Source organism: Mesoplodon bidens (assembly GCF_964165515.1).
Source record: "Mesoplodon bidens genome assembly, chromosome: 6".
NCBI lineage: Eukaryota > Metazoa > Chordata > Mammalia > Artiodactyla > Ziphiidae > Mesoplodon > Mesoplodon bidens.
Window position 1 is genome coordinate 12,185,013 of NC_138162.1, and position 16,406 is coordinate 12,201,418.

The 16,406-nt window shown below is 38.0% G+C and overlaps 2 protein-coding genes across 5 annotated transcripts in view; both read right to left on the bottom strand.

Moving 5' to 3' along the window:
- The window catches only part of RABGAP1 (RAB GTPase activating protein 1), a 152,968-nt gene that overhangs the window by 54,775 nt on the left and 81,787 nt on the right, over positions 1 to 16,406 (bottom strand). The window lies entirely within an intron of this gene.
- GPR21 (G protein-coupled receptor 21) lies at positions 11,695 to 13,398 on the bottom strand. Its single transcript, XM_081237581.1, has one exon. The coding sequence runs from the start codon at positions 12,949 to 12,951 to the stop codon at positions 11,902 to 11,904; it is 1,050 nt and encodes a 349-aa protein (XP_081093707.1). The 5' UTR covers positions 12,952 to 13,398; the 3' UTR covers positions 11,695 to 11,901.

The window sequence follows — 16,406 nt, forward strand, 5'->3', positions numbered from 1 at the left end:
TATTTTGGTGTCATGATTGAGTCTAAGGGAGGTCTAAGGCCTGGATTCTAATCCCAGTTCTGCAACTAATTTACTTCGTCACTACTCTGGGTCTCCCTTTCCCCATTTGAGAAAGGAAGAGTCTAGACTGAACTCTAAGGGATCTTCCAGCTCTGTCACTTTAGGATTTTATATTTATGTTATTCACCTACTCAAAAACCTTAAGTCCATCTACAATTCCTAATTAGAGTCAAATCCCTTAGCCTTTTATTCCAGATCAGGTAGGCCCAATTTATCTTTCTGACTTTACTCCATTACACCTCAAATTGAAACCTCTGGTTCATCCATATTGCCCTATTCACAAGGAAGCTAACAGCACCTGCTAACATGTACTGAATGCTTACTGCAGGCCAAGCACTGTGCCAAGAGCTTTACATGCAATAGCTCATTAAGCCTTACAATACTCGTATGAGATAGTACTATTAGTTAAGGCAACAGAAACTAAGAGGGATTATGAACCTTGTCCTAGGTCTCACAGCTAGTAAGTGTCAGGGCTAGGATTCAAAACTAGGTCTGCCTGCCTCTCATGTACACACTTTTTATCACTACATATTACATGGATAAAGTATATAAATGGCCCATCTTCACTGAGGCCTTCGAAGCTTAAAACCCCCTTTGTCACAGTTTTGCTTTTTTCCTAATACAACTCATTTTTAAGGTTCAATTAAAGTGATACCTCTTTACCACTTCAGTCCCAAATTTCCTTTCCATCTCTAACCTATTAAAGCTCTTACTGTAACCCCCAATGACTAAATATATGTATCTTAATGTCTGAGAATTGTATAGGACTAATAAAGTACATCTAAATACATGTATGTTAATGTCTGAGAATTGTATAGGACTAATCCTCCTGTGGAACATACAATAAAAGCAGGACAAAATACATAAAACATCAGTAACATGATGGAGTAAACCATCAAGGCACAACTTTAGGTTTATGATCCCTGAGAGAAAGAGGCTCACCAAGCCCCTCCACATTCACCCAGGGCCTTTCCTCTGAGGGTATTTACAGCAGGCGCTGGAAGTTACTGGGAGATTCTGACTCTGTGTGACCAGGAAATAACAGCAGCAGTCTTCTACTGAGCTTCTATGATGCCACCATGCACAATTCTATACACTTAAAATGTGACAGTGTCACATTTTCACAATAATCATAACAAGGGGATAAAACCCCATTTTACAGAGTAGAAAACCAAGGGCCAGAGATTCCAAAATCCATGCTCTTTTCACTATCTTCTTTTTTTAATCTCAGAAAAACAGTGATCTAAGAGTATAAAGTAAATACAGTAACAATGTAAAGAGTTTTACATTAATGCAACATGCATCTGATCTTGAATTGACTCCTATTGGAGTCATCTTCGCTTAAAGGTAAGTATCCTTCTGAAGTTCTGACAGATTAAATTATCTAATAAACTGTCAGAACTAGGATCTAAATTTTTTTTATTTCCAGTGCTCGGTAGGCTACACATGTATCTTTAGTACAATGACTGCTAACTATACATGATGTTAACATAATCTAAGTAGGAATGCTTTTTTTTTTTTTTTTTTTGCGGTACGCGGGCCTCTCACTGTTGTGGCTTCTCCCGTAGCGGAGCACAGGCTCCGGACGCGCAGGCTCAGCGGCCATGGCTCACGGTCCCAGCCGCTCCGCGGCATGTGGGATCTTCCCAGACCGGGGCACGAACCCGTGTCCCCTGCATCGGCAGGCGGACTCTCAACCACTGCGCCACCAGGGAAGCCCAGGAATGCTTTTAATTCCTACAAATATCATGTCATGAAGGAGAATTTTTTAAAACGAAAGAGGCTTTTAAGTCAGATTCTGCTCCCCAGGGGCCAATGAAGACAGAGACCCTCAAATGGATTTTTTTTTTTTTTTTTTTTGGTCTAGCTATAAATAAACAGCTTTGGCAGTGAGGGTTTCCCCAGTCTTTCTGGAAGAATTTTCAGAAATATATCATGCTATTTAATGCTGTAACTTTTGCCTTCTCCCCAAAATACTGTCTTACTAATTCAATTCAACAAATGTTTATTGAAAGCTAAGAGACACAGTTTAAAGTTTTACTTTGAAAAGACTCTTTCATATTTTATTCAAAGCCAATACAATCTTTTTGTAACACTCCAATAAATCATTAAGTGACTACAATCAAGGCAATTTATCATAAAGACATACTTTTTAATTTGCTAAAGGCTTCTCATGTCATAGATTGTTTGATAACTGTAGGTCACTTTATTAGGGTCTTTTGTCTGTTGGTCCTTTGGGTTCCTTTAATCCTGTCCAGCTGAATATTTTATGCCAATCTCATTCAAGGGGTGGGAGGAGATAAGACTATAGAAATCTTACTCTACCCAGAGCTCAGCCCATCTCATACACTGCCTTCTAAGGAAATCTAACACACATTTCCTTACCTATGACTGCCACACAGTAATCTGCATGCCTCTTGTGATCTCAGAATGCCAGATCTTACATTATATAGGTACTTGTATACCAGTACACACATACTCATCATATACACAGATACATACACACATTTGTTTTCATGTATTCCTTCCCATGATGTCAAAGAAGATGCTTTCTAATATCTGCTGTCTTCTCTTGGTAAAAAACAAAATTAAAAAAATCTAGAAAGATTCAAACATACTTATGAGGCATAGCAGTAGTAGACTAGGAATCAAAAGGTCTTACAGCCTCAAAACTCAGCTTCCACAATTGTCAAAGAGGGATAACATCCCTTTTGCCTGTTTTCCTAGGAGGATGAAATGAGATGATAAATAGGAAATTGCTCTGTACAAGGCCATAGGTAATACAGTGCGCTATCATGCCCTCATGTTCTACTTCAGTAATATGTTCTAAACCTACACTTCCTGGTTTCCTTCTATCTCTGTTAAAATTTATCTGCCTTTATCTAAACGTGGTCTATGCTTTCCATAAAAAATAATACACCTACGTAGTTGTAAAGGTCAAACCATACGAAGCGTACAAAGAAAAACAGCAGACCCCTTATACCTCCCACCCTACTCCCTGCTGCCCAAAGGGCAACAATTTTCATCTTTTTTAGCTGTTTGTGTTTCCTTCCTATTTCTGAACAAAACGCATAAATTGCTACTTTCTGGCTTTTCTTTTTTTTTAAAGACTTTCTTGTATGGGAGATGATACTGTAGCTCTATTACAGTCCCAACCCCACCTACCCTCCACACATACTTCCCCCTTCCCGCCATCATGACCCTCGACATAATTTTGCTACAATTTTTGGCTAAATCTATATTTCTCATAACTTAATCACAGAGTATATCATGATTAGATTTCCTTCTTTCATTTTCTATTTTTTCTAAAGTTACTAATTGCAAATTTTTTTCTTTCCCTCAGTGTTCTATGTATCTATATTTGTAAGACGGGTGAATATTTTGAGACCTCGCATATCTCAAAATGGGTTTTATCCTCACTTTGAATGAAAGTTTGACTGGGCATAAAATTCTAGGTTAAAAATCACTTCTGGGACTTCCCTGGTGGCGCAGTGGTTAGGAATCTGCCTGCCAATGCAGGGGACAAGGGTTCGAGCCCTGGTCCGGGAAGATCCCACATGCCGCGGAGTAACTAAACCCGTGTGCCACAACTACTGAGGCTGTGATCTAGAGCCTGTGTGCCACAACTACTGAGCCCGTGCCACAACTACTGAGCCCGCGTGCCACAACTACTGAAGCCTACACGCCTAGAGCCCGTGCTCCAAAACAAGAGAAACCCCTGCTCACCACAACTAGAGAAAGCCCGTGCGCAGCAACAAAGACCCAACGCAGCCAATAATAAATAAATAAATTTTTTATAAAAAATCACTTCTTAAGTTTGAATTTATTCCCAATTATCTTCTTGCTTCATTGTGGTAGAAAGTCCAATGCTATTCAGATCTCTGTACTTAGGATGTCTCTACTATCCCATCCCTACTCCAGACGAAGACGCTTTTAGGTTTTTCTTTATCTCCGGTGTTCTGAAATTTTATGATTTGCCGTCACAAAGTCTTTTTATTACATTAAGCTGGTTGGTCCTTTTCATTATGGAAACTCATATCCTTCAGTTCTATAAATTTCTCTTGTGATATCTGAGAATTTCTCCATTCTCTTTATTCTGTTTCTGAAAATCATGTTATTCAGACATTGGGCCTCCTTGATCGTGCCTCTAATTGTCTTGCTTTTTACCTCCTTTATTGTCTTTTGTTTCACTATCTGGTCTACCTCAATTTTATCTTCCAACTTTTCTAATTTTTAAAAATGTCTGATTATATTTTTAATCTCAAAAGCTTTCTTGTTCTCTTTGGGTTTTTTTTTAATGGCATCCTGTTCTCCTTAATGGATGCAAAGTCTTCTCTGAAAATATCAGTTACAGGGGTAACTGTATCAGGGTTTTTTTTTTTGAAGTTTTCTTCTATGACTTGTTTCTGTTCCCTCTGATTTGTTTTGGGCTCTGTGCATTCATAATACATTTTCTCAAGTCTATTCATAAGACTTTCTCTGGTTAACTGTTGATATTAAAAGATAAGGAACAAAAAACTAATTGGAAGCTCTATATGCATGGGTGGGATTCGCTGACTGATGGGCATCAACTTAATGGGACTGGGCAGGGACTGTTGGAACTGAGAGCCCTTAGATACTGGCCCCCAGACTAGACTCCTCTTGTCTCCTGCTTAGAAGGTTTAAGGCTAAGAGCATTCTGGGAGTGTAGTGGGAAAGGGAGACTGATTATTTAATAAGCAGACTTTCTCTTGATACTCTTGTTTTCAACAAGGTGTCTTAGTCCCATCCTCAGCTATGCCTGGCATCCAGAATGCCTGTGGTTCAACCTCCAAAGAGCAAGTCTCCCATCTTCTGCTGGGATGGTGAAAAACCAGTGGTCTGCTAGGGCCAACTTGGGATGGCGATCAAGGTGGTGTGCAGTGGAGGAGTGGTGGGGGGAATGAGTGATGGTATCTAAATGTGCCTTCAATAAACTTTCTAACAATTCTTCAGTTTTCAGCTTCATACTACTCTCTGCCTGAGAGGCATATCAGGAATCTAATTCCCCACATATTTACTGGGTTTTATGGGCAGATCAGCTTGATTCTTTTTGCCCCTCCCCCAAATTCAGCTTTGTCAATTCTGTTGAGTCAGTTACCACTTGTCCGCTGGGTTTCCATAACCCCAAATTTTGTTAGCTTCATTCATCTGCCATCATCTCTGCTCTTCTCTTTGTCCATATGTATTATACTTTTGCCATTCTTTATAGTGGAGTTAACAGAAATAAACATGCATACTAAATCTGCTATATTTAGTAGGAAGTCTGTCAACATGTTTTCCAAGTATGGGAGTTAGTTGATATATTGACAGAAGTTTCTTAATCTCTCTAAGCCTAAATTTCCTCACCTGTAAAACAGATATAAAAAAATAAAAAACTGCCTGATAGGTTTCTGTGAGAATTACGTGAGGTAAGAATGTAGGCTCTGAAGTCAGAAAGACCTGGGTTTGAATCCCAGATCTTCCACTTATTAACTGTTTGTCTCTGGCAACTCAATCTCAGTTTTCTCATCTTTGTAATGGGGTTAATAATAGTCACTAGCTCATAGAGCGTCAGAAGGATTAAATAGGACAAGGTTTATAAAATTCTTCTGAAACATAACAAGCCTCAGTTAACATTTATATCATTGCCCATAATGCTTTCTACACCTAAAATTACACACACAAGCACATACAAACACCTCATATCAGCCTATTTAAGTCTTATTCAGGACTTGGCTGAGTGAAGGCGAACTCCGACTCCTCTGCAAAGGCAACAAGATATAATAGGAATGGACGATGGATTAGGAAGTAGGAAGTCTGGGTATTATCATAAATGGCTGTGTGGCCACTGGACTGGTTTCCTGTCTATAAAAAGAGAGAATCAGACCAAATGATCTCTAAGGTCTTTTACAGCTCAAACGTCCCTCCCTATCTCCTGTGTGGATGATCTGACTTTCAAAAATTTAATGTTTCTATTCTGATTACCTGACTGATACTGTTAATTTTTATAGGTATTTTCACATATCTTGCTTCTCCAACTAGACAGTATATATTTGCTCCATGAAAACCAAGATGAGTTGCTTCCCCAAACTAACAAAGTAGTAAGGCCACCCTTTGAATACTAAATCAGAAAACAATGTTTCATGGTAAAAGTGATATATAAAACCACCAAAAAGAGAAAGAATGAGTTAGCAAGCTTGTAAGACTGTTAAAACTTGCAAGGAATTTTACTAAAAGATAAGTAACAAAAGAAGTTAATTTAAAGAAATAATATGTCAGTTAGAAGGTAGGTTGGTCAGTACTGGAAGCACAGATGATTTCAACTTTTATTAGGATCCCGATGACCAGGTTTTCTCATTTCAGAGAGGGAACATCAGGCTCAGTCTTATACCAGTGAAATTTTCACATTACAGAACCATATTCTGAGATTCCATCCTCACGAAGCAACATTCTGAATATGGTTTGGCTTCCCATGAAGATCTACCAATAGAGAAAGACTGCTCCCTATTGCCAGCACTGATTTCTTATTTTAAACTAATGAAGTGACATTATGATTTTATATACTGGCACAATGAACCCACCCAAGAAACAGACCCATGGTGTGCCAACTGTCCCACCAGTAGGCCTTGGTAAATTCCTCCTGATAAAGTCACTCTGTGAAGCTTTTTGAAAGACAGATCACAGAATTTTTCCATATGAAACATCTGAACTATAAAGTTCCATAAGAAAGGAATCATGTGATCCTTCTTTAAATCCCTGAGGCCAGCTAGCTATACTACCTGGCACCTAGTAGAGCTTGCTACATAAGCGCTTCTTAAACTATTCCAAAAAGCCAGTTATTGCATAATACAATTTTCCATACCCTATAGCAGTATCAAGCACTTCACTCTGAATACATGACCAACAGTGTGTTAAGAAAAGAAAGGAAGGGAAGATAGAGCTAGAAAAGTGGTAAAGACTGAAAGAAAAAGCAGAACCAAAGAATTAGAACCATTTCTTTCACCAAGCTATCCTATTCTATTACTCCTCCTTCATAGTGACTGATTTTTACAGCTTATCTTACCTGGATCTAGAGCCAAGATCTTACCCATGCTGTGAGAAATTGGCAGTTTGACAGCACTGCCTGAAGTTCCCTGGGCCGAGGCTACACAGTTTCCAGGAGTAAAGTTACCTAGCATATAAAGCACACACATTCCCATAGTAGTCTCTTGGTACTAAAGAGAGATATTTATTATATAGAGTCTAGAATGGCTTTGATCAAATGAAAAACTGCTTATGGGCTTTGGACTACCCTTTGAACATCACTGCTCTATAATGACTAGAAGTAATAATAGTGACTAGAAGTAATAATTAGAAAGGCTCATTCATTAACTCCGTAAAACTTACTAAAACTTCCGCTCTAAGCCAGGTCCTATGGTAGATTTGGGGGATAAAGGTATGAAGAGACATTGTCCCTGCCTTTAGAGACTTTGGAAACAAGTAAAGAGAGTAAATTAACAGTCTTATGTTGAATTTAAAGTTACTGTTATTTTGGGATTGCTAAGTAGCATGGAATAGTCACCTAGCGTTGACCTTCAAAGTTCTTATGGGGAGGAGCACCACATCATTATATGCAGCTTTCTTAGATGTAAAACTATGGCAGATACAAATAACAATAATCATTTTTATTTTCAAAGCACTTTACATATTACAAAGTTCTCTTACATCCGTTATCTAATTCATTCCTCAAAGTAACCCTGTGAAGGATGAAAGGATTATTATAAATAGAAGAAATTAAGTGCTCAGAGAAGCGACTAGCCCTTACAAAACGAGTTAATTAGTAACAGAAACCTAGATTCGCAGTTCAAAGTTCATTTTACATATCATGATTCCCTTATCATCCAAATTTTGAAGAAAAGCCAAGTGACTCATTTACAGCCATAAGAAATGTCTAGAATATTCCTTGGGTCTGCAAAATACATTAATAATATGTACATTTAATATAAAATATTTAGTAACCTGAAATGGAAAAATTATGCAAAAATCAACACAAATAATGACTTATGAAGACTTTAAAAAAAGTTTATAGTTCCATGATTCTCCCCCATCCTTAAACTTCCCCAAATTTCCTCATATAGCAAGAAATTCTGGTTTGCCAATAATTTATTTCACAAACCTTTTATGATTCAAAAACACAGTCAGTAAAATTCCTACAAAGCCATCAAAGGCAGATGTTTTAATCAAACCTGCAAAGCTGAGGCAACTCCCAGAAATCACTCTACCGTCCGGGAACTTGTAACCCTGTTGCTTCATTTTCAAGTTCAAAGAGGTGAACAGTAAATGCATTTAATAGTACAAAAATTCAAGTTTTCCCAATCCTTAAGATACTGAGACCATTATTCAAGTAAAAAGGAAAAGCCATTATAAAAGGCTCAAAAACGTATTTATCCAGCAATAAACCTTAAAGAAAACTCTTTCCAAAATGGAATTTAGGGTTAAAGCTAACAGGTCCATGAAAAATTCAAATATCCATTCTGGAGAAAGGTAATTCTTTCATTAAAGTGGAGCACTTGTCCTTTTGTAATTGCTTTTCCGCTCTAAGAGGAAAACAACATACCTTCACTGAAATCATTGTATAAAAACACAACTAATTATAAATATAACAATTAGTATCGTCTTATTTTTAAATTTACTATGAAATAATTTCAACAGTCACCAAAAGCTTATGCTTCCTCTGATATCAGTCATATACTATATAAAGTTAAATGGGCTGTCTTGCCAAAGCCTAAGGTAACTGACTCTAAAAATATACTTTTTCTCATTCTGAACTAGTCAGATTGGTATTTAAATAAAACGTCATTAAATGTTGCACTAAATATGCAAGGATGAAAAGGTTACTTAAATACAAACTCTCCAGATGCATCACACAGCAACTGCCCCCAGCCACAGAAGATTGTATGATTGCATTCAGACACAACCCTTCTCCCCAGCATACACACACCACAAGAAAACAAAAATTTTAAAGCAGTACAGACAATGAAATGTGAGAATAGAACTGATAGCTGGAAGAAATGTTAAGAGTTTATAAAGTCCAATGACTACAAGATAAACTGGAAAGACATCTGATATTAAGTATCAGCTGGGGAGGAATGCTTTATTTTTCTTTAAAGTTACTACATCTACTTAGTTTCTACTTTAGTTTTAGGCTGAGAGGTTCTAATGTAAAAAAAAAAAAATTAAAAAAACCCTGTGACATCTAAATTTGGTACTAGGGCAAAAATATAAAAATCTATTAACAAAAGCTCTTATTAAAAGAGTTGCTGCCTTCCAGTCATTGAAAGCTCAGCCTGATTAGCCATTTCCAGAAAATTAAACAGAGATTTCCTCAATTCCATAAACTTCCCACAAAATCTTTTCCAAAAACTTTTGTTATCTCTAAAATGGAACCCTACTGCAAGAAAAAATTAAAAGGGCTCAGTACCCCCCCACACAAAAAATCTACTGATTTAACATCAGTTTTCCATAAAAATTAATCTTCATGAGTCCCATATCTGAACTAAAAATTGACAAGCAAACTGTGCAAATCTGAACAGGTTACATTCTCTGATATATATGAAAAAAGGGAATTTTGTTTTCTTAGATCTGTGCCACTTAAATAAAGGGGAACTGTATACAGCTATTTTTCAGAATCTAACAGAAAAGGTTTTCTACTTCAAATGGCAACGTAACAAAGCCAGTGCTAACATAACTTGCAATTCCAATATGAGTTCTAAATTTTGAAACAACTTAGAATCAAATTTTCTAATACTAAATATAAAGAGCAAGCAAGCTTTTGGGAAGAACTCAGAATCTGAAGTTTAAATGTTTATATTCATACTTGTTCTCTTAAAATAAAAATGTTTAAGTAGAATACATTTGAGGTTAAAATCAAATCAATCTCTAAAACCTAAAATCATAAGAATGTTATCTTTTATTTTAAAAGGGGGTAGGAAGTTTTCTAATATGATGATGGAAAACCAAAGCATATCTGCCTGTTTTATAAATATCTATGTCCTTCCTTGGACTCAAAAATCCACATTTCCCTTGGTTTTCTTCCATCTTCAATCTCACTGAACACCACTGTCACATTCAGATTACAACATCTAGCCAAAGGCAGAGATCATACAAGTTCCCTGAAGACTTCCAAAACATTAAAACCAGTAGAAAAGCAGAGGAAATACTTTCATGCTTGGAGCTGCTGGGAAATCCTTCTCTCCTTTTAGAAAAATAAACCTCTCGCTCTAAACATAATTACTTTTAGGGACAAAACATCACTGTACACACAAATACACAGCACTCTCAATTAATAATTCTACAGATTTTGCTAGTACTTTGGCTTAAAAAAAAAAAAAAACCTATTTAGGAAACGACCGGTATTCCAAGGATTTTTTTTTTCAGAAAGAGAGTAGCAATAGAGAGAGAATCAGAATTTCTCCTTCTCTCATTCAAATATGGATTCCTTAACGCTAACTGAAAGAATTAGTTACTACTTTATTAGATGATTCCATTTAACCACAAAGAGACCATCTCAATCAACCCCTCCTATTTTAAAAATGAACTAGCTAAATATACATTGTATTTTCTGACTCAGTTGCCTAGGACACCTTTCTTCCTGATATTCTAGCATTTCAGAAAGTCTCTAGATAAAAAGAGCAGAGAAGACTGAAGACACATTTCAATGTATTTTCACCATTATAAAAATGGCAGCCATCAGCCTATCATTTAATTATTTTTCAGCTTATTTAAATGCATTTTGCTGTAAAAGAGAAATCTAGCTCAATTCAAATATTCTCAGTACACACATACACAAAGGCTTGGGCAAAAATACTACAACACAATCATTTTCAGTATACATATTTGTTTAGGTCTCAGTGAAGCACGGCATAAAATACAGCTTAGTTTTTCTATAAATTATATGATTTGACTGTACTTTTGCTTCATGGTTCAATGCAAAAATTTTATTATTTTTTTAAATTTATTTTTTATGATTTTTTTTTGATGTGGACCATTTTTTTAAATCTTTACTAAATTTGTTACAATATTGCTTTTTTATGTTTTTTGGTTTCTTGGCAGCGAGACATGTGGGATCTTAGCTCCTCAACCAGGGACTGAGCCCACACCCCCTGCACTGGAAGGCGAAGTCTTAACCACTGAACCGCCAGGGAAGTCCCCACCACTGAACCGCCAGGGAAGTCCCCTCAAATTTTAAATTAATGTTTAAGTTTTCACATTATTCACTGTATTGAGACTTCTCTCAAGAGAATAAGACATAAAACCTTTGACTTTCTGAATGACAGTGTGGAAACCTGCAGGGTAGTTACACTTTGACAGATGTAAAGAAAATTTTAAAACCCTGCTAATTCATCACTGTATTTTAATATTTCCTGTTAAAAGAAATCAATTGTACATGAAGCTCAAACAGCTGGAAAGAACCCAGAAAAGCAACAAGAAAATGATGACTTTAAAAAATGCTGACGCTTTTCACACCCAGGTTCAGTCATGCCAGCTGGAGAGAGGTGTTAGATATGGCTTTATTCATTTTAAGTCTGAGAAATACAGTCATTTCCATGACATTATGGAAATTGGAACCAAGAGCAATTTATCTTCATGGTCCTGATTCTTCTCATTCGAAAGCATTAAAAAAAATCTTTTTTGCAAACTTAAAAGGTATTTTGGATGGATCATTTGTTAACTATTGCTTAGAGTCAAACTATTTTGTCCCATATTTCCCAGTGAACTAGAAATACAAAAAGATAAACACACACACACACACACACACACACACACACACACACCACACAGTGACCCAATATCTGAACCACTTCAGACATGAAATCCATTAAGGGGGCCTTTGCTCCTAACTGTGTAAGGGTCTTTAGCTATCATCTGACTTGCACAAGAAGTACACATGGCCCCTGAGAGGCGCTTTAGTCCCCTTTGGAAGACACTGTTGGAAAGACTGTAAATGACACAGTTGCAGAAACTATTACTAATAGCAAGCCAGGTGGTCAAGAAGGATGCGAAGCGGTTGCTGTGGCCAGTGGAGCTCTCCAGTAAGAAGTAGATGATGTATGGCAACCAGAGGATGTAAAATACACTAGTAATTCGGAACAGGACCATGGCATAGCGCTTATCAGGACAGGCCTGCACCTCCCCAGTCTCCCCACTCTGGCTGCTGAAGCGGGCTTGCCTTTCGCTGATTTCCTTTGTGTGCTGTTGGCAGATGCGGAAGATGTTGAAATAGGTGAAGCACACAATGAGGGCTGCTGGGGCATATAACATCATCACGATGAACAGGGTGAAGTAGGGGTCGGTGTGCCAGGACTCCGCACACCACTGAAACACATCTCCATGATATCCAGGTTTGCCCCAGTGGAAAAAGGAAGGCAGGAAGACCAGGGTGGAGTATAGCCAAATCAGGAAAATACACAGACGCAGTCTCCAGGGTGTAACCAGGGTATTATAGGTTAGAGGCTTAGTGATGGCAATATATCTATCGATGCTGATACAGGCCAGAGAGGCCATGGAGACACTCTTCAGAACTGATACTACAAAACCAAATACCTGGCAAGTCAAGGACTCCTCTACTGGAAGCGGGTAGTGGAGGAGTGATAAAGAAGGGACCAGGCAGCTTACCCCAACCAAGAGGTCAGCATATGCCATAGTCTGGATAAAATAACTTGTAGTATGGTGGTTCAACAAAGGTGCACAATGAAATACAAAAATCACAATAATGTTGCCAGAAATAATCAACACAGTTAGAAAGACAATAATCAATACTTCCAAAAGGCAAAAATTGACAGTTTCCAAATAGCCAAATGCCAAGAGGCAAAAAGGGTGGCTGCTCTGATTACCATCCAAGGTAGAGTTCATCTTGAGCTCAGGAGTGATCTCTCACTTCATGCTGCCGCTTGGCTGCTGCCAACAGTTCAAAGGAGCAGCTGCTGTCATTGCGGTCAGCTCTGTGTGTCTGTAATAATGCCCGAGGAGCCTTAGTCCCCAAGCTCCCGATGCTGCTGCTCTGGTGCATTGCCTGCAGTGCAATTCCCCTTTAAATCCTTCTTGGAATAGGGAGAAACAGCAGCAGTTGTCTGGCCAGTCCGAGATGCGGCCATAGTACCAGGTTTACCATACACATAGCACCAGGGGAGTAAGGCAAACTCTGGGTACAATGTCTTCAGGCCAATGAGGGCAGGGGGTAGGGGCAGAAGGGAAGGGAGGAAGATTAGGACTTCAGCAGGAGTTGTAATGAGTCTCCTCTGAACAGCTGATAGAAGAAAAGGAAAGAGCGTTTTACATTTTGCATCCAATGCCCTAATCAAGAACCTGGCTAGCTCGAGCTGGTATCACCCCTCCCACTCTATCCCACCCCACCCGGTACAACTATTCACGGCTACCCTCAGTAGCACCCCACATAACTGGTCCTTACTCTACAGAGGAGGCACAGCAACAGCAAGCTTTCATGATCAACATAAAACAAAATCAATCGCAAGTCAGATCAATCTAACCCCATTTCCTTTCATTTGAGCTTTTCGGGGGAGAAGAGGAATCTGCTTACAGAATTTAATTACCATGAATAAAATTAGGCAAGATAACTTATTTTCTTCATTGATTCCAATGTAATATTTTGCCTCTTAGAAAACATTTCAACAGCATTGATCTGTCTAGCTCAATTTCAGAGTATTACCTGTAATTCAGCATGCTGCGATCCAAACAAAAGCCACAGAACACCTTAACAGAAAGCCTTGCAAAGCAGGAATGTGCCTCAGCCCCGTTTACTGCAGAAATGAGACACAGAGGGAGGGGATAAAGGAGTAGGAGGGGAAATAGGGAGAAGAGGGGCTTGGGAAAAGGAAGAGGCGGGGGAGGGGAAAGAAAACGCCTGTGCGCGCACACACTCCGGCATCTTTAGCAGCTCATTAGAATTCATTGCCAGAGAGGTGCTCCCTGATTTCCAGACTGCACAGTGGGGGAATAACTTAATATGCCTGCAGGGCAGTGTTTGAAGGCTGTTTCCTCGTCTGTCTGGAATCCCCCTCTTAGTAGATGGAGCAGAATTTAGACTGCTTGTAAGGAGAAGAGGTAGTAACCAGGACAGACAGAAAGCCAGGAATTAGATTGAAACACACTGCCAGAGGGGTAACGGTGAGAGGAAATTCCTATTTTCTTGTAGCATTTCCCATAGAACAAAGAGCAATGTTAAAGAATGAAAGTGTGTTAACAGTGCATGACAACTAAGGAATCATAATTCAGCACAAGAAGTTCTAGCTAGAAGGCTACATATTTAGCATTAATTTTCTCTCATGATTCACTAAATATGGATCTATTTTAAGAAACATGACCAAAATAACAAACAAACTTAAAAATTAGGTTTTCAAGAGAAAAAATAAAGAAAATCCCATCTACTCTGAATATTGCAGAAATAGCACACACAAAGAGGAATTACATTGTTCCTGTATTCGACACTATCCTATGGTTTTGAGATGCCATTACTTGCTTCTAGTTTGCTGAGAAGTGGTACACAAATATACAAACAAAAGATGGACAAGAAAATGCACCCACTTCCACCCAGGTTTGAAAATTGCAGGAAGTTTCATGGTACAAACTAGCTTTGTATCTTAGAATATACAATCTTGTTTGTGCTTACTTAACACAAGGCAAATTGGGATTTTATTGTGGCTCTTCAGGTGATGTCATAAGTGATGACAATTTTCAGCTAATTGGGAGTGTAAAATTATGACAATTTTTAATTAATTAGAAATGTGTATTTTTAGTACCTTTTCCTCCAGGTATCTTTGGTCTCTCAATTCATCCTTCAAAGTAAAGTTTCACATAACTCAGTAGAGTAAAATAAACAAATGTTGACATTTGTAAACATTCCAGAAGGTCTGCACACCTGGATGGAGATATGTTATGTGATCCAACTTTCATTTTTTATCTGTTTCACACACATGCTTTCTCATTGCAGGCAATGGTCACTCAATTACATTTTAAGATCTGAAGCGCTGTGCTTACTACACGAAGGCAAGGAACTCAAAAAACCTACTGAGCATAAGCTTGATAGCTGTACTTGACAGGTCTTACTGGAAAAGATGGCAAAGTGTGGCACAGCAAAAAGACCCATGGCACTGAACACCCATCTGGCTCAAATCCTTGCTTCCTTGCTCTAATATTACTTAGCCTCTCTTAGCCTCAGTTTCATCATCTGTAAAATGAGGATCACACTCCCTATTTCATGACGTTGGTGAGAAATAAAGCAGATAATGTATACAAAAGGCTTACCAATACTTAGTACAGAGGGGGTATATAACTTTACTTTCTTCTCACACAACCTCAAACAGCCTTCCTAAATAGTCTGTGTTTTCCCACCAGTCCTATTGCATTGCTTGAGGCTGGGGCTCTTCTGAATCCTAAGTGCCCTCTCTTACTGTGACTGCCCAGTTCTAAGGGCAATAACAACAGTTATTTTGATACTTTGCTGCCCTGCATTCCTCAAATACATTGAGGCTATACATATGTAAGGCAAGAAGGAAAGATGATATGGCACTAATTATTCCCACTAGACAAATAATTTCTCTGCCTATGTCTCAAAACCTGACTTCACTCCTGAGTTCCCCTTTCCTTCTACAATTTGCCTGCTAGTCACACATCTTCTACCTGGATGTCCTACAGAGACTTCAACCACAGCTTGACCAAAATTAAATACACTTTTTCCCACCAAATAAGACTCTTTTACTTTTTTTCTCACATTTTCCCAGGCACTCAGTTATGAACTCAGAAATCATCTTGACCACTCTCTCCCTTAATATACCATTCTTAGTTACCACATCTTATGAATCTATTTCTATAATGGCTCTCAAATTCATTTCCTCCTTTTAGTTTTTAATACTTTAGGCTATCATTAAATATTGTCTGGACTTCTAGTCTTGTTCATTTTTCTAATCTATTCATTTCTGCCTCATTAAAATATCCAATAGCACACGCTTCATTATGGTTATTATGAACTCCATTATTCAAGAAGACTCAATGGCTCCTACTGCCTTTCCAGTCTGATCTCACTATACCGAAACCCCCAAATACCTTGCCCACCAGCCAAACCAGGTTACTCAATATTCTATACATTTGACATAGACTTTATTTTTGAACTTCCATGTTTTGAGTGCTTAATAAATATTGAATCTGAGAGTTATATTTCAATAAATGGAAAAACCATTCACCAAAGTCAAAAGTCCAGGCTTTTTTAACTACTTGTAAATTTGGGCATGTAACTTATTCTTATTCCATCTCAGGTTTCTCATGTATGAAACTAGACAGTTACAACGATAAAA